We start from the raw sequence: 24465 nt of genomic DNA on the forward strand, positions 1-24465 counted from the left end.
CATCCACTGCAGCACAAGGTGGACAATTTCCTGTTAGCCTACAGAAATGCGACACATGCAGTCACCAACCAGACCCCGGCCATGATGTTCTTTAACCGAAGATTGAGATCTCGTCTGGATTTGCTCAGACCAAATGTACGAAGAGATGTTGAGAATAAGCAATTCAAGCACATCAATGAGAAGCCGACAAGGAGCTTCAATGTAGGGCAACCAGTCTTGGCCCGCGAAATGGCAACCAGGAACGATATGCACACGGCAGGGGCCACTAATGTACACAGTGGATGTTGGGGAGAACATTGTGAGACGCCATGTTGACCAGATCCTAGAGTCACAGAAACGAGTCAACCCCATGTCTCGCCCATACGTACCTGGTGATGAACCCGACATACCGGTAGCATGTACCCCAGAAACAGTAGCATCAGAAGCTGATGAACCAACCGACGACAGGGGGCCAGAATCGCCTCAGCACCAAGAGCAAGACACTCAGGAAAGGCGCTATCCAGAAAGGATCAGGAAGCCTCCCCAAGACTGAATTTATAAATAGACTATTTTCAGTTAATGTTGCATGTTAAAAGTGTTAATTGTAATTAGTTGATATTTAATTGTTAAATGAATGTTATGGTACTGTTAATCTAAAAGGGGAGGAATTGTAGTGTATGTACCTTTTAAGGGGAGAACTACTTTTTACAGCTCCTGTATACTGTAGTACCGGCAGTGACCACACCTGTATGTAAACCCTGAGTAGGGATTTGTACTGTTAGTTTTGGAGTAACCCTCATCCAGTAAACACCGTTGATTGTTCCTCTGCAGTCTCTGTCTATTTATTGAAGGACACCATACATGAAGATTCACGGATTTAACAGAACCCACACATACTTTCAGCTGGGCCTATCAGCAGTGAGTGGGTGGAATTCCTGCCTAGCACCTGCAAACAGACCCTTCAGGTTGGTCAGGGATGCAACAGGATAGGCCTAAATAACAACTGCAGCAATTTGCCAGGGGTGTTGTGATGGGTGCAAACCCAGAGATGGGTTTCAATTCAAATTGCAACCTCTCCCCTGACCAGGATTACACCACAGTTCTGCCCTCACTCTCCAGATTGGAATTTCTACCCTGATATCTCTAGGTAATATCGTTTACAGCTGCATTAATCCGAGGCCAGATTTACAATCTCCATTGCTTACTTTTGATACATTTCTGTAGTTATGTGAACTGGTAATCCATTATCCCAACACAATGCTGACAAGAGGTTTTGGACTGCACACTGGATTTATATTACTCATTTCAGGAGGTGGTCACCCCACAGCTAAGGGGTGCGCAGCCAGAGAGGGAAAGGGTGACTGCCAGACAGAAGAGGAGGACCAGGCAGGTCGTACAGGAGTCCCCTGAGTGCATCTCACTTTCCAACCAGTATTCTGTTGTGAGTACTGGTGAGGGTGATAATTCTTCTGAGGAGTACAGCCAAAGCCAAGACCACGGGTGTCTCAGCTATACAGGGGGTGGGGGGAGGAAGACAAGGAAAGCAATAGTGGTAGGGGATTCGATAGAGGAGCAGAGAGGCGTTTCTGTGGCCGCAGACGTGACTCCAGGATGGTATGTTGCCATTCTGAGGGGGGAGGGTGAACAGCCAGAGGTCATGGTCCACATTGGTACCGACAACATAGGTAGAAAGAGGGATGAGGTCCTGCAGGCAGATTTTAGGGAGCTAGGAGAGAGATTAAAAAGCAGGACCTCAAAGGTAGTAATCTCTGGATTACTCCCGGTGCCACACGCAAATGAGTATAGAAATAGGAGGATAGAGCAGATGAATGCGCGGCTGGAGAGATGGTGCAGGAGGGAGGGCTTCAGATTCCTGGGGCATTGGGGCCAGTTCTGGGGGGGTGGGACCTGTACAGGCCGAATGGGTTGCACCTCAACAAAGCCGGAACCAATGTCTTCAAGGGGAGGTTTGCTCGTGCTGTTGGGGAGGGTTTAAACTAATTTGGCCGGGGGATGGGCACCAGGATGTAGCATTAGAAAGGAGAAACAAAGGGCTCAAAGGACTGGGAGAGACGGATAGCACTAAAGCAAGAAATAGTAAGGTATTAGGTGGGGTCAGACTAAGAGAGAACACAGGATGGTCTAAGATAGGCTTACAGTGTATGTGTGTGAATGTACAAAGCATAGTAAACAAGGTTGGTGAGCTGCAGGCGCATGGGAATATGATGTTGTGGCAATAACTGAGGCCTGGCTCAAAATAGGGTAGGATTGGGTATTAAATATTCCTGGATATAGGGTGTTCAGGAAAGATAGGGAAGGAAAGATAGGAGGTGGTGTGGCAGTATTGGTTACGGAGAATGTTACAGTGCTGGAGAGAGAGGATGTCCTGGAGGGGTCAAGGACAGAATCTATATGGCTAGAGTTAAGAAATAATAGAGATGCCATTACACTACTAGGTGTATTTAGACCACCAAATAGTGGGGAAAAATATGGAGGAGCAAATTTGCAGGGAAATTAGAGAGAGGTGCAAGAACTACAGAGTAGTGATAATGGGGGACTTCAACTATCCTAATATAGACTGGGATAGTAATAGTGTAAAGGCCAGGGAGGGGGAAGAATTTCTGAAGTGTGTTCAGGAGAACTTTCTTGATCAGTACGTTTCAGGCCCAACGAGGAAGGAGGCATTGCTGGATCTGGTTCTGGGGAATGAAGGAGGTCAAGTGGAGCAAGTGTCAGTAGGTGAACATTTAACAAATAGTGATCATAGTATCATAAGGTTTAAATTAGCTATGGAAAGGACAGGGAGCAATCTAGAGTAAGAATACTTAATTGGATAAAGGCAAATTTCAGTGGGATGAGAACAGATCTGGCCCGGGTAAATTGGAATCAAAGATTGGCAGGCAAAACTGTAGTGGAACAATGGGCTGTCTTTAAAGAGGAAATAGTTCGGGTACAGTTGAGGTACATTCCCACTAGGGGGAAAGGTAGGAGAACTGAAATCAGAGCTCCCTGGATGATGAAAGAGATAGAGAGTAAGATGATGCAGAAAAAGACTGCGTATGACAGATGTCAGGTTGAGAATACATCTGAGAATCAGACTAAATATAGAAAGTTCAGAGGAGAAGTGAAAAAGAAAATAAGGGGCAAAGAGAGGATATGAGAATAGAATGGCAGCTAGCATAAAAGGTAATCCCAAAAGTCTTCTATAGGCATATAAATAGTAAACGGGTAGCAAGGGGGGAGTGGGGGCGGGGGTGATTAGGGACCAAAAAGTAGACCTACGCATGGAGGCAGAGGGTATGGCTGAGGTACTAAATGAGTACTTTGCATATGTCTTCACCAAGGAAGAAGATGCTGCTGTAGACATAGTAAAAGAGGAGGTAGAGGAGATACTGGATGGGATAAGAATTGATAAAGATGAGGTACTAGAAAGGCTGGCTGTACTTAAAGTAGGTAAGTCACCAGGACCGGATGGGATGCATCCTAGGATGCTGAGGGAAGTGAAGGAAGAAATCGCTGAGGTACTGGCAATAATCTTCCAATCTTCATTAGAATCGGGGGTGGTGCCAGAGGACTGGAGAATTGCAAATGTTACACCCTTGTTCAAAAAAGGGTGTAAAAATAAACCCAGCAACTATAGGCTGGTCAGTTTAACCTCGGTAGTGGGGAAGTTTTTAGAAACAATAATCGGGGACAAAATTAACAGTCACTTGTTCAAGTGTGGATTAATTAAGGAAAGCCAGCATGGATTTGTTAAAGGCAAATCGTGTTTAACCAACTTGATTGAGTTTTTTGATGAGGTAACAGAGAGGGTTGATGAGGGCATGCGGTAGACGTGGTGTACATGGATTTCCAAAAGGCGTTTGACAAAGTGACACATAATAGGCTTGCCAGCAAAGTTGAAGCCCATGGAATAAAAGGGACAGTGGCAGCATGGGTACGAAATTGGCTAAGTGACAGGAAACAGAGAGTAGTGGTGAACGGTTGTTTTTCGGACTAGAGGGAGGTATACAGTGGTGTTCCCCAGGAGTCAGTACCAGGACCACAGCTTTTCTTGATATATATTAAGGACTTGGACTTGGGTGTACAATGCACAATTTCAACATTTGCAGATGACGCAAAGCTTGGAAGTATAGTGAACAGTAAGGATAGTGATAGACTTCAAGAGGACATAGACAGGCTGGTGGAATGGGTGGACACATGGCAGATGAAATTTAATGCAGAAAAGTGTGAAGTGATACATTTTGGTAGAAAGAACGAGGATATAAACTAAAGGGTACAATCCTAAAGTGGGTGCATGAACAGAGAGACCTTGGGGTATATGGGTACAAATCGTTGAAGGTGGCAGGGCAGGTTGAGAAAGCAGTTAAAAAAGCTTACAGGATCCTGGACTTCATGAACAGAGGTATGGAGTCCAAAAGCATGGAAGTTATGATGAACCTGTATAAAACACTGGTTCGGCCTCAACTGGAGTATTATGTCCAATTCTGGGCACCGCACTTTAGGAAGGAAGTGAAGGCTTTAGAAAGGGCACAGAAAAGATTGACGAGAATGATTCCAGGGATGAGGAACTTCAGTTACATGGATAGACTGGAGAAGCTGGGGTTGTTGGCAAAAAAACGAAAGGTGACATAAGAAAAAACTTTTTTACTCAGAGAGTGGTTAGCATCTGGAATTTACTGCCTGAAAGGGTGGTGGAGGCGGACTCAATCACTGCTTTCAAAAGGGAGTTGGATGAGTACCTGAAAGAAAAATATTTGCAGGGCTACGGAGAAATAGCGGGGCAGTAGGACTAGCTGAGGTGCTCTTGCAGAGAGCCGACACGGGCTCGACGGGCCGAACGGCCTTCTTCTATGCTGTAACCACGCTATGATTCTATTCATTAATTTATATCATGTGAGCTTAGCAATAACATATAAACATTAACTCAAAAGTTGATTTGTGGTGTACTTCTGTGTTATGGTTACATTAGTGGCAAGGAGGAATGCCCTGCCTTGAGGCAGGTAATTACAAAGAAAGGACCTTGATGACGACTGGTAAGCCCATCTGGATTATATAGAGTCTTGGTGAGACCACACCTGGAGTACTGTCTACAGTTTTGGTCTCCTTACCTAAGGAAGGATATATTTGCCATAGAGGGAGTGAACGAAGGTTCACCAGACATATTCCTGGGATGGGAGGATTGTCCTATGAGGATAGATTGAGTAGACTAGGCCTATATTCTTAGAGTTTATAAGAATGAAAGGTGATCGCATTGAAATATATAAAATTCTTAAGGGGCTTGACAGGGTAGATGGTGGGAGGATCTTTTCCATGGCTGAGGAGTCCAGAACAAGGGGGTGGTCACAATCTCAGAATAAGGGGTCAGCCATTTAAGACTGAGATAAGGAGAAGTGTCTGCACTCAAAGGGTTGTGAATCTTTGGAATTCTCGGCCCCAGAGGGCTGTGGATGCTCAGCCGTTGAGTATATTCAAGACAGAGATCGATAGATTTTTGATACTAAGGGAATCAAGGGATATGGGGATACCGTGATAAAGTGGAGTTGAGGTAGAAGATCAGCCATCATTTTATTGAATGGCGGAGCAGGCTCGAAGGGCCAAATGTCCGACTCCTGCTCCTATTTCTTTTATGTTATGTTCTTAAATCAAGACCACCAGTAGGACATATGTGCCAAAGAAAAGTGCCCGAACACCTTCATCAACACTGTCCTCAACATTTCCCCCACTGTCGTCAACACTGTCCTCAGCATTTCCCCCACTGTCATCAACACTGTCCTCAGCATTTCCCCCACTGTCATCAACACTGTCCTCAGCATTTCCCCCACTCTCACCAACACTGTCCTCAGCATTTTCCCCACTCTCATCAACACTGTCCTCAGCATTTCCCCCACTCTCATCAACACTGTCCTCAGCATTTCCCCCACTCTCATCAACACTGTCCTCAGCATTTCCCCCACTCTCATCAACACTGTCCTCAGCATTTCCCCCACTCTCATCAACACTGTCCTCAGCATTTCCCCCACTCTCAACACTGTCCTCGGCATTTCCCCCACTCTCATCAACACTGTCCTCAGCATTTCCCCCACTCTCATCAACACTGTCCTCAGCATTTCCCCCACTCTCATCAACACTGTCCTCAGCATTTCCCCCACTCTCATCAACACTGTCCTCAGCATTTTCCCCACTCTCATCAACACTGTCCTCAGCATTTCCCCCACTCTCATCAACATTGTCCTCAGCATTTCCCCCACTCTCATCAACACTGTCCTCAGCATTTCCCCCACTCTCATCAACACTGTCCTCAGCATTTCCCCCACTCTCATCAACACTGTCCTCAGCATTGCCCCCACTCTCATCAACACTGTCCTCAGCATTTCCCCCACTCTCATCAACACTGTCCTCAGCATTTCCCCCACTCTCATCAACACTGTCCTCAGCATTTCCCCCACTCTCAACACTGTCCTCAGCATTTCCCCCACTCTCATTAGCACTGTCCTCAGCACTTCCCCCACTCTCATCAACACTGTCCTCAGCATTTCCCCCACTGTCATCAACACTGTCCTCAGCATTTCCCCCACTGTCATCAACACTGTCCTCAGCATTTCCCCCACTCTCACCAACACTGTCCTCAGCATTTTCCCCACTCTCATCAACACTGTCCTCAGCATTTCCCCCACTCTCATCAACACTGTCCTCAGCATTTCCCCCACTCTCATCAACACTGTCCTCAGCATTTCCCCCACTCTCATCAACACTGTCCTCAGCATTTCCCCCACTCTCATCAACACTGTCCTCAGCATTTCCCCCACTCTCAACACTGTCCTCGGCATTTCCCCCACTCTCATCAACACTGTCCTCAGCATTTCCCCCACTCTCATCAACACTGTCCTCAGCATTTCCCCCACTCTCATCAACACTGTCCTCAGCATTTCCCCCACTCTCATCAACACTGTCCTCAGCATTTTCCCCACTCTCATCAACATTGTCCTCAGCATTTCCCCCACTCTCATCAACACTGTCCTCAGCATTTCCCCCACTCTCATCAACACTGTCCTCAGCATTTCCCCCACTCTCATCAACACTGTCCTCAGCATTGCCCCCACTCTCATCAACACTGTCCTCAGCATTGCCCCCACTCTCATCAACACTGTCCTCAGCATTTCCCCCACTCTCATCAACACTGTCCTCAGCATTTCCCCCACTCTCATCAACACTGTCCTCAGCATTTCCCCCACTCTCAACACTGTCCTCAGCATTTCCCCCACTCTCATTAGCACTGTCCTCAGCACTTCCCCCACTCTCATCAACACTGTCCTCAGCATTTCCCCCACTCTCATCAACACTGTCCTCAGCATTTCCCCCACTCTCAACACTGTCCTCGGCATTTCCCCCACTCTCATCAACACTGTCCTCAGCATTTCCCCCACTCTCATCAACACTGTCCTCAGCATTTCCCCCACTCTCATCAACACTGTCCTCAGCATTTCCCCCACTCTCATCAACACTGTCCTCAGCATTTTCCCCACTCTCATCAACACTGTCCTCAGCATTTCCCCCACTCTCATCAACATTGTCCTCAGCATTTCCCCCACTCTCATCAACACTGTCCTCAGCATTTCCCCCACTCTCATCAACACTGTCCTCAGCATTTCCCCCACTCTCATCAACACTGTCCTCAGCATTGCCCCCACTCTCATCAACACTGTCCTCAGCATTGCCCCCACTCTCATCAACACTGTCCTCAGCATTCCCCCACTCTCATCAACACTGTCCTCAGCATTTCCCCCACTCTCATCAACACTGTCCTCAGCATTTCCCCCACTCTCAACACTGTCCTCAGCATTTCCCCCACTCTCATTAGCACTGTCCTCAGCACTTCCCCCACTCTCATCAACACTGTCCTCAGCATTTCCCCCACTCTCATCAACACTGTCCTCAGCATTTCCCCCACTCTCATCAACACTGTCCTCAGCATTTCCCCCACTCTCATCAACACTGTCCTCAGCATTTTCCCCACTCTCATCAACACTGTCCTCAGCATTTCCCCCACTCTCATCAACATTGTCCTCAGCATTTCCCCCACTCTCATCAACACTGTCCTCAGCATTTCCCCCACTCTCATCAACACTGTCCTCAGCATTTCCCCCACTCTCATCAACACTGTCCTCAGCATTGCCCCCACTCTCATCAACACTGTCCTCAGCATTGCCCCCACTCTCATCAACACTGTCCTCAGCATTCCCCCACTCTCATCAACACTGTCCTCAGCATTTCCCCCACTCTCATCAACACTGTCCTCAGCATTTCCCCCACTCTCAACACTGTCCTCAGCATTTCCCCCACTCTCATTAGCACTGTCCTCAGCACTTCCCCCACTCTCATCAACACTGTCCTCAGCATTTCCCCCACTCTCATCAACACTGTCCTCAGCATTTCCCCCACTCTCATCAAAACTGTCCGAAGCATTTCCCCCACTGTCATCAACACTGTCCTCAGCATTTCCCCCACTGTCATCAACACTGTCCTCAGCATTTCCCCCACTGTCATCAACACTGTCCTCGGCATTTCCCCCACTGTCATCAACACTGTCCTCGGCATTTCCCCCACTGTCATCAACACTGTCCTCAGCATTTCCCCCACCTTCATCAACACTGTCCTCAGCATTTCCCCCACTGTCATCAACACTGTCCTCGGCATTTCCCCCACTCTCATCAACACTGTCCTCAGCATTTCCCCCACTCTCATCAACACTGTCCTCAGCATTTCCCCCACTCTCATCAACACTGTCCTCAGCATTTCCCCCACTCTCAACACTGTCCTCGGCATTTCCCCCACTCTCATCAACACTGTCCTCAGCATTTCCCCCACTCTCATCAACACTGTCCTCAGCATTTCCCCCACTCTCATCAACACTGTCCTCAGCATTTCCCCCACTCTCATCAACACTGTCCTCAGCATTTCCCCCACTCTCATCAACACTGCCCTCAGCATTTCCCCCACTCTCAGCAACACTGTCCTCAGCATTTCCCCCACTCTCATCAACACTGCCCTCGGCATATACCCCACTGTTATCAACACTGTCCTCAGCATTTCCCCCACTCTCATCAACACTGTCCTCAGCATTTCCCCCACTGTCATCAACACTGTCCTCAGCATTTCCCCCACTCTCAGCAGCACTGTCCTCAGCATTTCCCCCACTCTCAGCAACACTGCCCTCAGCATTTCCCCCACTGTCATCAACACTGTCCTCAGCATTTTCCCCACTCTCATCAACACTGTCCTCAGCATTTCCCCCACTCTCATCAACACTGTCCTCAGCATTTCCCCCACTGTCATCAATGCCCATATTTTGCAATTATTCTGAATAATCACAAATACATGCAAAACAGATATTTTATTGAATAAATTGATGTTGCCTCTGAATGATATCAGTGTGGTTTACCCTGCACTTACATAAATAGGGCTGGGGAAAGTTTAACTTTAAGACTCAAGAGTGAGAGCAGGGTTAATAAAGCAAATGGTGTCGAAGCCGAAGGCTTGGCTGAAATATCGGGAACAGTAGCGTAGTGGTAATGTCACTGGGCTAGTAATCCAGAGGCCTGGACTAATGATCCAGAGACGGGAATTCAAATCCCACTCACGGTAGCTGGGGAATTAAAAAATTCAGTTAATTAAATAAATCTGGAATAAAAAAAGCTAGTATCAGTAATAGTGACCATGAAACTACCAGTGAAAACCCATCTGGTTCACTAATGTCCTTTAGGGAAGTAAATCTGTTGTCCTTACCTGGTCTGGCCTATATGTGACTCCAGACCCACAGCAATGTGGTTGACTCTTAACTGCCCTCTGAAATGGCCGAGCAAGTGATTCAGTTATAACTAACTGTTACAAAACATAATAAGAATGAAACCGGACAGACATAAGAAATAGGAGCAGGAATAGGCCCCTTGAGCCTGCTCCACCATTCAATAAGATTATGGCTGATCTTGGGCTCAAAGCCACTTCCCTGCCCGCTCCCCAGAACCCTTCACTCCCTTATCTTGTAAAAATGTGTCTATCTCCACCTTAAATGTATTTAATGACCCAGCCTCCACGGCTCTCTGGGGCAGAGAATTCCACAGATTTATGACCCTTTGAGAAAATAAATTCCTCCTCATCTCAGTTCTAAAAGGGCGACCCTTTATTCTGAAACTATGCCCCCGAGTTCTAGATTTCCCCACGAGGGGAAACCTCCTCTCTACATCTACCTTGTCGAGCCCCCCTCAGTATCTTATATGTTTCAATAAGATCACCTCTCATTCTTCTAAATTCCAATGAGTATAAGCTCAACCTTCATAAGTCAACCCCATCATCTCAGGAATCACCTGTGTGAATCGTCTCTGAACTGCCTCCAATGCAAGCATATCCTTCCTTAAATAAGATCAAAACTGTACGCGAAGGTGTGGTCTCACCAATACAGTTGTAGCCGGACTTCCCTGCTTTTATACTCCAACCCCCTTGAAATAAAGGCCAAAATTCCATTTGCCTTTTTGATTACTTGCTGCACCTGCATGCTAACTTTTTGTGTTTCATGCACAAGGACCCCCAGGTCCCTCTGAACTGTAGCATTTTGTAATCTCTCTCCATTTAAATAATTTGTTTTTTTATTTTTCCTGCCAAAGTGGATAACCTCGCATTTTCCCAGTTATACTCCATCTGCCAAATGTTTCCCCACTCACTTAGCCTGTCTATATCCCTTTGCCGGTTCTTTGAGTCCTCTGCACAACTTGCTTTCCCATCCATTATTGTATCATCCGCAAACTTGGCTACATTACACTCGGTCCCTTCATCCAAATCATTACTGTAGATTGTAAATAGTTGAGGCCCCAGCACCGATCCCTGTGGCACCCCACTAGTTACCGTTTGCCAACCGGAAAATGACCCATTAACCCGACTCTCTGCTTTCTGTTAGTTAGCCAATTCTCTATCCATGCTAATATATTACCCGGCATCGACCTTGGCACCGGCTACAGACACGGCAACAGCACTGCCAGCCCAGTCAACCCTGCAAAGTCCTCCTCAACAACATCTGTGGACTTGTGCCAAAATTGGGAGAGCTGTCCCACAGACTAGTCAAGCAACAGCCTGACATAGTCATCCTCACAGAATCATACCTTTCAGCCAATGTCCCAAACTCCTCCATCACCATCCCTGGGTATGTCCTGTCCCACCAGCAGGACCGACCCACCAGGGGTGGTGGCACAGTGGTATACAGTCAGGAAGGAGTGGCCCTGGGAGTCCTCAACATTGACTCCAGACCCCATGAAATCTCATGGCTTTAGGTCAAGCATGGGCAAGGAAACCTCCTGCTGATTACCACCAACCGTCCTCCCTCAGCTGATGAATCAGTACTCCTCCATGTTGTGCACCACTTGGAAGAAGCACTGAAAGCAGCAAGGGCACAGAATGTACTTTGGGTGGGGGACTTCAATGTCCATCAACAGTAGTGGCTCAGTAGCACCACTACTGACCGAGCTGGCCGAGTCCTCAAGAACTTAGCTGCCAGTCTGGGCCTGCGACAGGTGGTGAGAGAAACAACATGAGGAAAAAGCCTACTTGACCTCGTCCTCACCAGTCTACCTGTCGCAGATGTATCTGTCCATGACAACATTGGTAGCAGTGAACACCGCACTGTCATTGTGGAGACGAAGTCCCGCCTTCACACTGAGGACACCCTCCATCGTGTTGTGTGGCACTACCACCATGCTAAATGCGATAGATTCAGAACAGATCTAGCAGCTCAAAACTGGGCATCCATGAAGCGCAATAGGCCATTAGCAGCAGCAGAATTGTATTCCACCACAATCTGTAATCTCATGGCCCGGCATATCCCTTACTCTCTACCATTACCACCAAGCCAGGGGACCAACCCTGGTTCAATAAGGAGTGTAGAAGAACATGCCAGGAGCAGCACTAGGCGTACCAAAAAATGAGGTGCCAACCTGGGGAAGCTGCAACACAGGACTACATGCATGCTAAAAAGCGGAAGCAGCATGCTATAGACAGAGCTAAGCGATCCCACAATTAACGGATCAGATCAAAGCTCTGCAGTCCTGCCGCATCCAGTCGTGAATGGTGGTGGACCATTAAACAACTAACTGGAGGAGGAGGCACCATGAATATCCCCATCCTCAATGATGGTGGAGCCCAGCACGTGAGTGCAAAAGACAAGGCTGAAGCGTTTGCAACCATCTTCAGCCAGAAGATCCATATTGGCCTACTCCTGATGTCCCCACCATCACAGAAGCCAGTCTTCAGCCAATTCGATTCACTCCACGTGATATCAAGAAACGGCTGAGCGCACTGGATACAGCAAAGGCAATGGGCCCCGAGAACATCCCGGCTAGCATGCTGAAGACTTGTGCTCCAGAACTAGCCCCGCCTCTAGCCAAGTTGTTCCAGTACACCTACAACACTGGCATCTATCCGACAATGTGGAAAACTGCCGAGGTATGTCCTGTCCACAAGAAGCAGGACAAATCCAACCCGGCCAATTACCGCCCCATCAGTCTACTCTCAATCATCAGCAAAGTGATGGAAGGTGTCATTGACAGTGCTATCAAGCAGCACTTACTCACCAATAACCTGCTCACTGATTTCCAGTTTGGGTTCTGCCAAGACCACCTGGCTCCTGACCTCATTACAGCCTTGGTCCAAACATGGACAAAGGAGCTGAATTCCAGAGGTGAGGTGAGAGTGACTGCCCTTGACATCAAGGCAGCATTTGACCGAGTGGCATCAAGGAGGCCTAGTAAAATTGAAGTCAATAGGAATCAGGGGGGAAACTCTCCACTGGCTGGAGTCATACCTAGCACAAAGGAAGATGGTTGTGGTGGTTGAAGGTCAATCATCACAGCCCCAGGACATCACTGCAGGAGTTCCTCAGGGCAGTGTCCTAGGCCCAACCATCTTCAGCTGCTTCATCAATGACCTTCCCTCCAACATAAATTCAGAAATGGGGATGTTCGCTGATGATTGCAGAGTGTTCAGCGCCATTCACAACTCCTCAGATAATGAAGCAGCCCATGCCCGCATGCAACAAGACCTGGGCGACGTTCAGGCTTGGGCTGATAAGTGGCAGGTAACATTTGCGCCACACAAGTGCCAGGCAATGACTATCTCCAACAAACGAGACTCTAACCACCTCCCCTTGACATTCAACGGCATTACCATTGCCGAATCCCCCACCATCAACATCCTGGGGGTCACCATTGACCAGAAACTTAACTGGACCAGCCACATAAATACTGTTGCAACAAGAGCAGGTCAGAGGCTAGGTATTCTGCGACGAGTGTCTCACCTCCTGATTCCCCAAAGCCTTTCCACCATCTACAAGGCACAAGTGAGGAGTGTGATGGAATACTCTCCACTTGCCTGGATGAGTGCAGTTCCAACAACACTCAAGAAGCTCGACCCCATCCAGGACAAAGCAGCCCACATGATTGGCAGCCCATCCACCACCTTAAACATTCATTCCCTCCACCACCGGCGTACCGTGGCTGCAGTGCGTACCATCTACAAGATGCACTGCAGCAACTCGCCAAGGCTTCTTCGGCAGCACCCCCCAAACCTGCAACTGCTTCCACCTAGAAGGACAAGGGCAGCAGGCGCATGGGAGCACCATCACCTCCAAGTTCCCCTCCAAGTCACACACCATCCTGACTTGGAAATATATCGCCAATCCTTCATCGTCGCTGGGTCAAAATCCTGGAACACCCTCCCTAACAGCGCTGTGGGAGTACCTTCATCACATGGACTGCAGCGGTTCAAGAAGGCAGCTCACCACCACCTTCTCAAGAGCAATTAGGGATGGGCAATAAATGTTGGCCTTGCCAGTGACGCCCACAACCCATAAATCAACAAAAAACAAAACAAAAAAATAAATACTGAAAATATACTCTGAAGAGAAAGAGAAAGGAACAAGCAATAAGGTAGTAAAATTAAAACGCTGTTGTGCTCCTCCTTTTTCATTGGCTGGGCACTGTGTGGCCAAACAATGACTGTAATTTTTACTCCACAGACTGAAAACAGCATTATCATGGGAAACAAGGAGGAGTAAATCCTCCTAGAAATGTTTAGTAACCCAGTTTACCCATAAAGAGTGCGCCAAATGCAATTTCTAGGCTATAATGGCAAATACCCCGGTTTTTTTTGTTAAAATAACTTAATCCAGTTATGCAATAAATTTCTAGTTCATATTCTCCCAGAGTATATAACAAAGCTGCACAGAGGCTTCTTCAAAGCATCAAGAAATGTTTTGATCTTTAGCCAATATATAAGCAAAAGCTAAGTTACTTTGATTTAAAAACAGAACATTTATGGGGAATTTCATTTGGATTGATCATTTTCCGGATGACCTCTGAGGTGGCTAGCAACCACCACTGTTTGAAGATGTGCTATTTTAACAGGAAAAACAGTGAAACACACCCTAGCATGTGGAGATCAGTCTGGACATCAAACTCTGTCTAACCCACATCATAGTAACCATTATCGTGCTCCTGCTGAGGCTGCTTAACATCAGTGGTTAACTAGGTTGGTGGTACACAGCTGGAAGAGAAAAGTTCAAAAATGAAGCTTACAGTAATCAATTTTACATAAATAAAATAAAAGAACGTGCTATAAAATGATCGGCATTATAACTATTTCTTTCATGGTAACAGAATAACCCCACCCGACCAATAGCATGGTATAACCTGACCCTACGTCTTCCTAAATCACCCTGTCTACCACTAGTGGTATAGTATAACTGCAGCCTAAATCACCCTGTCTACCACTAGTGGTACAGTATAACTGCAGCCTAAATCACTGTCCAACAATTTCACCTTCCTTTGTAAACACATTGGCCCAGTAATTCTGTTCCAAACGCGTGAGTACGGTCGGGGTACTCACGCGTCTGGCCGGAGGGAATGCCGGTTTTCAGCATGCACAGCGCATGCGGGGAAAACCGGCATTTCCTGTACTCTGAACGAAGGGGTTCAGAGGCACAGCGCGTGCGACTGCACAGGCAGCGCGTGCGCAGTAAAATTTGCCGGTTTCATTCATGCTTTCAGTGAGGTTAAGTCCTTACAACTTACACATGAAAAAAGCATGCGTACAGTTGCTCCAGAGGCTGCGGAGGAAGATATATTTTATCGTGGAGCTTCTGAAAGGCAATATTTTTGTTTGGGAAAGGGAGGAAAGTTATTTTAAGAAATGCTGAGGTAAGTTTTAAAGTTTAATTTTTTTTTAAACGGGTTTTCAGTACTGTAGGTAGAAGGAGCAATTGTGGCTGTGTGAATTGAATTTGCTGTGTTTATTAAATGTGAAAATGACTTCTAAAATGAATAATGTAACATTTCCAACATTTTTAAGAAAGAAACTTTTCATCATTAATATATTCTTTTAAGTAATTATGTATGTATGTCCGTATATATTCCTTTACGTATATGTATGTATGTATATATTCCTTTACTTATGTGTATGATGTATGTATTTAATTATGATTTTCCAATAAGTTACTTTCTCTGAAAGTCATAATTAAATACATAGGCCTAGAAATTCAGTTGGCTGCGCCAGCCGTTAGCGCCTTAGGAGGAGCAGATCTCGAGCGCTAGGTGCTTAGCGCCCGGGCGCAGCGCGATCTGTGCCTCGCCCCAACTTCAGTAGACATTTAGCACCGGCGCAAAGTTTTTGCGCGCGCTCATCTGCGCGCGCAGATCATGACGTCATTTCATCGTGCAACGCCCTTTGTGCGCCCGGAACCGGAACTTCACTCGCGCCGCCCCATTGTGCGCCGGGCGGCCCTAACGACTGTTGAGTGGAACGGTACACAGCCGAGGCGGGCCGCGGGGAGCGCAAATTAAAGGGCACTTACCCTGCACTATAAAGGGCAGCCATTTTGCAGCATTCACTCTTGTGCAACGGATTTTTGGAGAGAGACCAAGGAAGAGAGCTTACTGCTTTGGCCCAACACTAGGACAGGTATTTTTGGCTTCAGGCCAGAGCTTTGCAATTATCTTTGCCTTCATTGAGATCTTCGTGTTTGCCAGCATATTATGGGGGCTGCATTGGGTGCCAACGCTGAGTTTCAGCATTATGTCGGAAGGGCTTACAGACGCCGTGAGAGAGTGGCAGCCCTGGCTAGACGCAGAGGGGGCAACAGGCGTCGCCAAGGGAGGCCTTACCCACCCAGGGTATACCGCCAGCAGTTCTCCTATCTCAACATGTCTGCCGCGCAGTGTGTTAGGAGGCTGCGATTCAGAAGGGAGGTGGTTGCAGACATCTGCCAGCTGCTTCACAGAGATCTGCGTCCACAGCTGATGCGCAGGACGTCTCTGTCGGTGGCAGTGAAGGTGACGGTGGCTCTCAACTTCTATGCCACCGGCTCCTTCCAATCCGCTGCTGGGGACATCGCTAACATCTCCCAGTTCGCCGTGCATTGCTGCATCCGCCAGGTGACCAATGCCCTTTTCAGAAGGAGACGTCAAATCATCTCCTTCCCCATGACCCTGGACAAGCAGCAGCAGCGTGCAGTGGGATTTGCAAGAATAGCGGGCTTCCCCATGGTGCAGGGCGCCATTGACTGCACGCATGTGGCTTTGCGGGCACCTCTGGAGCATGCCGAGGATTACCGCAACTGGAAGGGCTACCATTCCCTCAACGTACAGCTGGTGTGTGACCACAGGCAGCGCATCCTAGCTGTCAATGCCCGCTTTCCAGGCAGCAGCCACGATGCCTTTATCCTGCGACAGACAACTGTGGCTGACATGTTCCAGGCACAGCCTCACCCAAGAGGATGGCTTATCGGGGACAAAGGCTATCCTTTGTGTACCTGGCTCATGACCCAGCTCCGCGCGCCCAGGACCCCTGCTGAAGAGGCATACAACGAGAGCCATCAAGCGACCAGGAACCTCATCGAACAAACAATCGGCGTCCTGAAGCAACGGTTCCGCTGTCTGGATCGTCCGGGGGAGCCCTCCAGTATTCGCAGGAGCGAGTCTCCCAATTCGTCGTCGTTTGCTGCATGCTGCACAACCTGGCTATCCGCAGGACTCGGGCACTGCCACCTCACGTTGGACCACCACCTCAGGAGGAGGAGCAGGAGGAGCATGAGGAGGAGGAGGAGGAGGAGTACCAGCCCAGGAGGGAGGCAGAAGGTCCAAGGGCCGCCCGTCGGCGGCTTATTGAACGTCACTTCTAGGCCCCCTGTCAGGGAATGGCTTGTGCCAATGAAAGAACACGATTGCAGCCACTGGGGGAGCGGCAGTGGCGGCTGGAGGAATGGGGGCAAGCTGGCGGATGGCAGGCGCTCGCTGGTCGCCTGAGACACTGGCACTCGCCCGGGCCAGCACTGCAGCATGCACAGCAATCTGCCGAGGGACAGACCGCTGTGCTGCAGCAGCGCGGCAGGTGCCCTGGCGATGCCTGGCTGACACAGCGAGTGTGGCAGCAGTGAGTGCCCGTGTTGCCCTGTTCTGTGACCGCATCAGAGCAGCCAGTGACTGCACGGCACCACTGATCACCTGGCCAGTCGCTGCCTGATCTGCCCCGAATTCTGCCGAACTGGTGGCCTGTGAGGCCCCGAATTCGGTCACACTCCGAGACAGGGACTCAATGGCCTCAGGCATCCGTGCCACTACCCCCATGAGCTCCGTGTGCCGGCGCTCCGAGTCCGCGGACATGTCCTCGAGGAGGCGCATCTCCTCGGCGTTGACCGTCTCCGGACTGGAGGCTGGACTCTCCCCCTGGGGAGAAGGCCGCCGAGCTGGCCGACCCTTCCTCCGTTGCTGGACGCCGCTGGGCCCAGCAATTGGACTCCCCTCCGACCCTTCCCCTCTCTGGGGAGAAGGCCGCTGAGCTTCCACCCCCCTCCCGCATTTCTGCAGGCCGCTGGTCCCAGGAGCTACACTCCCCTCCGACACTTCCCCCAGGCTCCCCTCCAGGGAAGACGTGTCCCCTACATTGGCATGGCTTGCCGCGGCTGAGGGTTCCCCTGATGGGCCGCCTTCCTCTTGCTCCTCCTCCTCCTCCTCTTCTGAGGGGCTGTCACTGGCAACTTCAGGGACCTCCTCCTCACCATCTGAAAGCAGGAAGGCACAAGAGTAGCTTTAGAGTGAGGAGAGGGCGTCAGCGAGGGATGCATGAGTGGTGGCATTCAGCGCATTGGTCAGACAGTGGCAAAGGATGTAGATCTGATGCGCAAGTGGGACGAGAGAGGTCCAAAAGGTGATGTCCTTACCATTGGTGCCCAGAACAGGGTCGGCATCTCCAGATGCAACGGGGCCAATCACCCGGGCACCCATGATCCGCTCCACGCGCTGTTGCAGCTTGGTGAGCTGCTGGATCTGGGGTCTGCCTCCCCCGGTCTCAGTCCGGCTCCTCTTATTATTGGCCAACTTGGCCTGCAAGAGAAAGGACGGCCTCTAAGTACAGTGTGTAGCCCTGATCTTGTGTGCACTGCCTCCCATGGTGGAATAGCCTGGCCAGTGTGTAGCCCTGATCTTGTGTGCACTGCCTCCCATGGTCGAATAGCCTGGCCAGTGTGTAGCCCTGATCTTGTGTGCACTGCCTCCCATGGTCGAATAGCCTGGCCAGTGTGTAGCCCTGATCTTGTGTGCACTGCCTCCCATGGTCGAATAGCCTGGCCAGTGTGTTAAGTGCCCAATGTGTAATTGATGTTCATGACTGTCCCATAGCTGCTGCATGAGGGCTGGCCATTAGGGCTTTCAGGTCCCTTTGCCCATAATGTGAGGTGCACATGCAAGGATGAGGAGGACACTGGAAAGGGTACTCACCCTGACAATCCTGGCGAGGTCATTTAGCTTTTTGCGGCATTGTACAGAGCTCCTGGGGACCTCACTGTTGGATATCACCCTGGTGGCGACATGCCTCCAGGCTTTCCGGTAGACGCGGGCCGCCGGCTTCTTCCCATTGTCCGGAAACAAAATATGGAGTCTCTTCTCCACAGCGCCAACCAGCACCCTCAGATCATGCTCTGAGAAGCGCTGCGCTCGTTCACGGGCCTTCTCCATCCTTTCAGGCGCTATTTGGGTCCAGCAGCAGTGTTCAGGCCTAGCTGGAGGGCTGCAGTGTCCAGGGCGTGGCAGCAGACCAACTCGACCCTTCCCCCTTAAGAGCTAGCCGGCGCCAGGGTGTCTGCTGTCAATCAAGAAATGGCCGCACCTGCGCTGCGCCCGGCCTCGGCGGTATCGCTCAGCAACGCCGGCTTAGCGCCTAAAGAGAGCCATGCATCGCCAGTTTTAGCGCTCGAGCAAACTCTAAGGGCGAAGCTAATGAATATCGGCGAAGTGGCCTCGAATTTGCGCCGGGCGCAAACTTTAGCGGCCGCCCGACTTTACCGCCCCAAAAGTGGCTATAATGAATTTCTAGGCCATACATTCATACACATAAGTAAAGGAATATATATATCTACATACATATACGCAAAGGAATATATACAGACATACATACATAATTACTTAAAAGAATATATTACTGATGAAAAGTTTCTTTCTTAAAAATGTTGGAGTCATTTTCACATTTAATAAACACAGCAAATTCAATTCACATAGCCACAATTGCTCCTTCTACCTACAGTACTGAAAACCCGTTTTAAAAAACAAAAATAAACTTTAAAACTTACCTCAGCATTTCTTAAAATAACTTTCCTCCCTTTCCCAAGCAAAAATATTGCCTTTCAGAAGCTCCACGATAAAATATGTCTTCCTCTGCAGCCTCTGGAGCAACTGTACTCATGCTTTTTTCATGTGTAAGTTGTAAGGACTTAATCTCACTGAAAGTATGAATGAAACCAGCGAATTTTACTGCGCACGTGCTGCCTGTGCAGTCGCACGCGTTCTGCCTCTGAACCCCTTCTGTGCATGCTGAAAACCGGCATTTCCTCCGGCCAGACGCGTGAGTACCGCGACCGTACTCACGCGTTTGGAACGGAATTACTGGGCCATTGGAAAATCATCTCGGGCTATGAAATTGATCAGGCGGGTATGATGTATTACCAAGACGATACGCGTTTCTCCTGCCATAGGCCGGGGTGATTTTCTAGCCAGTCACTTCATTAAAATTACTTTAACAACTCTTTCCATTTCTTCCTTGCAAGGACGTCTGTGTAAGCAGGAGGCCTGTGAGCGAGAAAAATGCCCGGGAACTGCTAGTAGCCAACACCTTCACGAGCTAGTGGCGCCTTGTACCTCCCCCTCCCCCCGCAAGGCAAAGAAAGGAGCAGACACAATTTAAAGTGAAGCAGTGAACTTTTATTGCATCATAAAACAGTTTTCAGGGTCAGTTTTGATGTAGATAGTTTATAACTTTAAAATGTTAACTAGCTATTTCCTGCTTTTCAAACATTTGTAAACATGAATAGTTCAGAAAAAAATGTGTTAACATTTTAAAGTGACTTTTTCTGTTTTCTTAGTGCAATAAAGACATTCAAGGTGGAAACTAGTTATGTTCTAATTTTCAAATAGTTGTAAAAATACTTTGGCTCCAATAAAAGTTGCTAATTTTTTTCAAACTGACTACAGGCTGCACTGTTTAAAGGAAATGGTTACATATCCTTTCAGTCACAAATAAACATTTCAATGAAAACAGCAAACACAACATTTTACATGTCAATAAAATGAAAAATTTAACAATTGCACGATTTGCCCCCTCGCATCTGCAACTGAGGGTCCAAGGAGGTGCATTGCGCAAGAGGTCATCGTCGTACGTATCCTCACACTGTTCCCTTTTGGGAACTGTATGAAGTGGTGGAAGGATTTCTGGCCACGTTAACGCTCCTTCCGTGACCATAACCATCTTCATACCAGCCATTAGGGTGGTTAGTCCTATGGCGCGAGGGTTTTACAGGCTCCCACAACCCATCTGAGGGGGGGGGGGCCACCCACACCCGCGGACGCAAGTATCCCACTGGATGTCCACCCAGAATTTATAGTTGGAGCTCCGACTCCACTTGCCGGGACTGTCTGGAGCGGGGTTCGAAACCCTACTCCTTCTGGCCCAGCGGCGGGGATGCTTACCGCTACGCAAAAGGCCCACTCCACGCAAAAGGTGACACCCATACGTTTCCTGCGCCTTTTCCCTCCCCGTGACTGGAGCCCTATGCTGCCACTTGAAAGACCAAGCTATCATCTGTCCTTTTTGCGGCGCCTTGGACTTCTCATTACCAATGATGAGCAGGCGCTGCGCCTCCACCTCGTTGAGGAGATTGCTGAGGTCATCATCAGTTCAATTGTGAGTTCTTTTAATGCCGTGAATTGTGCTCATTCCAGCCATTTCACGTTGCTAATCGGAGTGGGCCTTTGGCGTAGCGGTAGGATCCCCGCCGCTGGGCCAGACGGGGTAGGGTTTCGAACCCCGCTCCAGACAGTCCCGGCAAGTGGAGTCGGAGCTCCGGCTCTAAATTCTGGGTTGACATCCAGTGGGATATTTACGTCCATGGGTGTGGGTGGCCCCCCCCCCTCGTATAGGTTGTGGGAACCCGTAAAACCCTCCCGCCATAGGACTAACCACCCTAATGGCTGGTTCAAAGATGGTTATGGTCACGGAATGAGCGTTAATCACGGCCATAAATCCTTCCACCACTTCATACAGTTCCCCAAAGGGAACAGTGTGAAGACACGTACGACGACGACGTTGCTAATTAAATAAATGGAATGAAAAAAAATGCTTTCAGGGCTTTTAAAAGTCTTTAAATTGCTTTAATTCTGTTTAAAACTACTTCAGATTCTTCAAAATAATGTAAACATTTTTAAAAGTTTATAAAAGTTACCAAAAGCTTCATAAAAATACCAAAAACCTATTTAAAATGCTGCTCTACATGTAAAAATGCTTTGCAGCTTGTGAGAAACATTGGGGGCGTGTCCTATTAAACTGAGACCTCAAGGGGCGTGTCTCACTTGCACTGCGCGCTCCAGGCTTCGCGCTGGCTGCACTCCTGGGCGGCGTGATGTCAGACGCTGCCCGGGAGTCATCATTTTAAAACAGGAATTCCAGGCGTCCCTGAAGCTCAACGGCCGGCGCGTCGGGTAAGTGCACATCGGGGGCTTGCACGCACGGCAAGCCCCCGATCCTAATTTCTGCCCCATTAAACATCTCCACCTTTCCCTCACTCTCGAGTACAAATATCACCCTTCATCTCGAAGTTGCCACATCCCTTCCTTGATTATCCTTTTATGTTACGTTAACTATCAATCTACTTTCACACGCCCTCAGGCACTCTAATCTCCCTTTTTTGTTTCCCTTCTATACTTTGTATATTTCTGTTTCTATATTATTCCGCCATATATATGATTTTTTATTCTAGTCTGTCTATTTATCCACTGAACCCTAGCCTTTGACATAGACTTTTTTATTCCTAGTTGGAACACCTTTAACCTGTACTTTAGCCAACAATCCCAAGCTGATTTAGTTTAACAGAAGTCATCTGAGAACACTAAGGGTGGTATCACGCTGATACAGCTTTGCACTGACACGGACTCGATGGGCCGAATTGCCTCCTTCTGTGCCGTTATGACTGTAGCAGAACCTTGACTGATTGGCAGCATACATTTTAAATATTAACATTAAACTTTTCAGCTTTAGGCAAGAGCCAGCTAGGACCGTTGGCTGTTGTTGGCATTTGGATACCAGTGACAGACCCCTATGCGTTCTTGTAAATACTTGTGCACAATGTTCCACTTTCCCTAAAGAAGTGCAAAGCTAACTGCATGATCGAGTGCTGCGAGCTCACATCGCTGGTGCTGGTGTCAAACCTGGAGTACTCTTCAGTTCCTGCTAAATGAAAAATGGATGTAGAAAAATTACAAAATATCCAGCCTCAATTATGATTAGAGCAGAGCTATCCGTGGAAACCATTTTCTATTTAGCATTTTAAAGACATAAAGCAACAATTCTAATGTCACAGTCTGGGGATAACCTTCCATTAAAAAAAAATCCAAAGTATAAAATTAAGAATGACAGTATGACTTGCAATGTTCCCTCTAATTTTTTTTGTGCGTGGTCCCGTTAAATTTGCTGCGCGGCATCTTTTCCAGCGGCAACAGCTGGTGAGCGGCCTGTGCCGGACCTCCCGATCGATGTGCAGCCGCACGCCCGCCCACCCACCTTAGGGGAAACGTTGATGACTTGTGTGTTTGGTATTGAGGGAAAAGGTGCTTGCGCACGTTACTGATTCTTTGAAGCTTCCAATCTGACCAACATGTGATTTCTTGTTTATCTTGTTACTCCAGGACTCTTATCCACGTTACTTAAAGTCACTGATGTACAAGCATATGCTAGCAACATCCGTAGTTGCTCAGGAAACCAAGAAAAGGTATGCTATCATTTGCTTTATATGGGAAATATTTTGGGGTGAAAAGTTGACCTGCTAATAGGTACCAGCAGTAAGCTATTTTGCTTTGTTTCAGAATGAATAGCATTATATTATTTAGTTATATAACCCGATAGTTTTTCAAAAACAAAATCAATGAAGATGTCTTATGAAGAAAGGTTGGGCCTATACTCATTGAAATTTAGAAGAATGACAGGTGATCTTATTGAAACATAAGATTCTGAGGGGGCTTGACAAGGTAGATGCAGAGAGGATGTTTCCCCTCGTGGGGGAATCTAGAACTAGGGGGCATAGTTTCAGAATAAGGGGTCGCCCATTTAAAACGGAGAGGAGGAGGAATTTCTTCTCTGAGGGTCGTGAATCTTTGGAATTCTCTACCCCAGAGAGCTGTGGAGGCTGGGTCATTGAATATATTTAAGGCGGAGATAGTCATATATTTGAGCTACAGGGGAGTTGAGGGTTATGGGGAGCGGGCGGGAAAGTGGCGTTGAGGCCAAGATTAGATCAGCCATGATCTTATTGAATGGCGGGGCAGGCTCGAGGGGCCGAATGGCCTACTCCTGCTCCTATTTCTTATGTTCTTATGAAGGAGTAAATGTATGACTAGGTGAAATAAAGTTTATACATGCGAGTAAAAGAAAAGGTTATGTTGGTGAGAGGGAGAAAAAAATGTTAATTAACTTCAGAACTAAATCTTTAGGACAAATATTTCTCTCATCACGTACAGCACTTCTTACAAAAATTAGGCTTTAACAGTCATATCATTGGAATCCTGAAAAACAATGATTGTGTGTGTTATTTTAATCTGACATTTTCAAAACTATGCTAAATGGATTCAGAATTTTCAGTAGTAGAGTCTTCTTCAATTATTGATTTCCAAGAAGAAGAAAACTGTGCCATTACCTGTTCAACTTCCCAACACGCAGGTTTTAAGTAATTTTTGCATCTGTGTTTTTTGTCCAATGTGTTTCCATTCACGAGGTGGCACCGTCTTTCCAGCCTCAGCCCTGCACAGCTGTCGCAACGGAAGGAGAATGATGGGAAAGGCAAGGCTGCAACATCAGGAACGGTTTCACAGGTTCAAAACTAAACACCGCACATTCACAGCATTCATTTTCCTT

At 48.0% G+C, this 24465-nt stretch overlaps 1 protein-coding gene across 1 annotated transcript in view; it reads left to right on the plus strand.

The window, feature by feature from the left end:
* rgs11 (regulator of G protein signaling 11) overlaps positions 1 to 24465 on the plus strand; it is a 270546-nt gene that overhangs the window by 239495 nt on the left and 6586 nt on the right. The window contains 2 exon segments of the mRNA XM_086000849.1: positions 23244 to 23326; positions 24326 to 24422. Of these exon segments, the coding sequence (XP_085856975.1) occupies positions 23244 to 23326; positions 24326 to 24422 (180 nt within the window).

Source organism: Somniosus microcephalus, chromosome 11, assembly GCF_052327205.1.
Source record: "Somniosus microcephalus isolate GS21.2 chromosome 11, FLI_Smic_1.0, whole genome shotgun sequence".
NCBI lineage: Eukaryota > Metazoa > Chordata > Chondrichthyes > Squaliformes > Somniosidae > Somniosus > Somniosus microcephalus.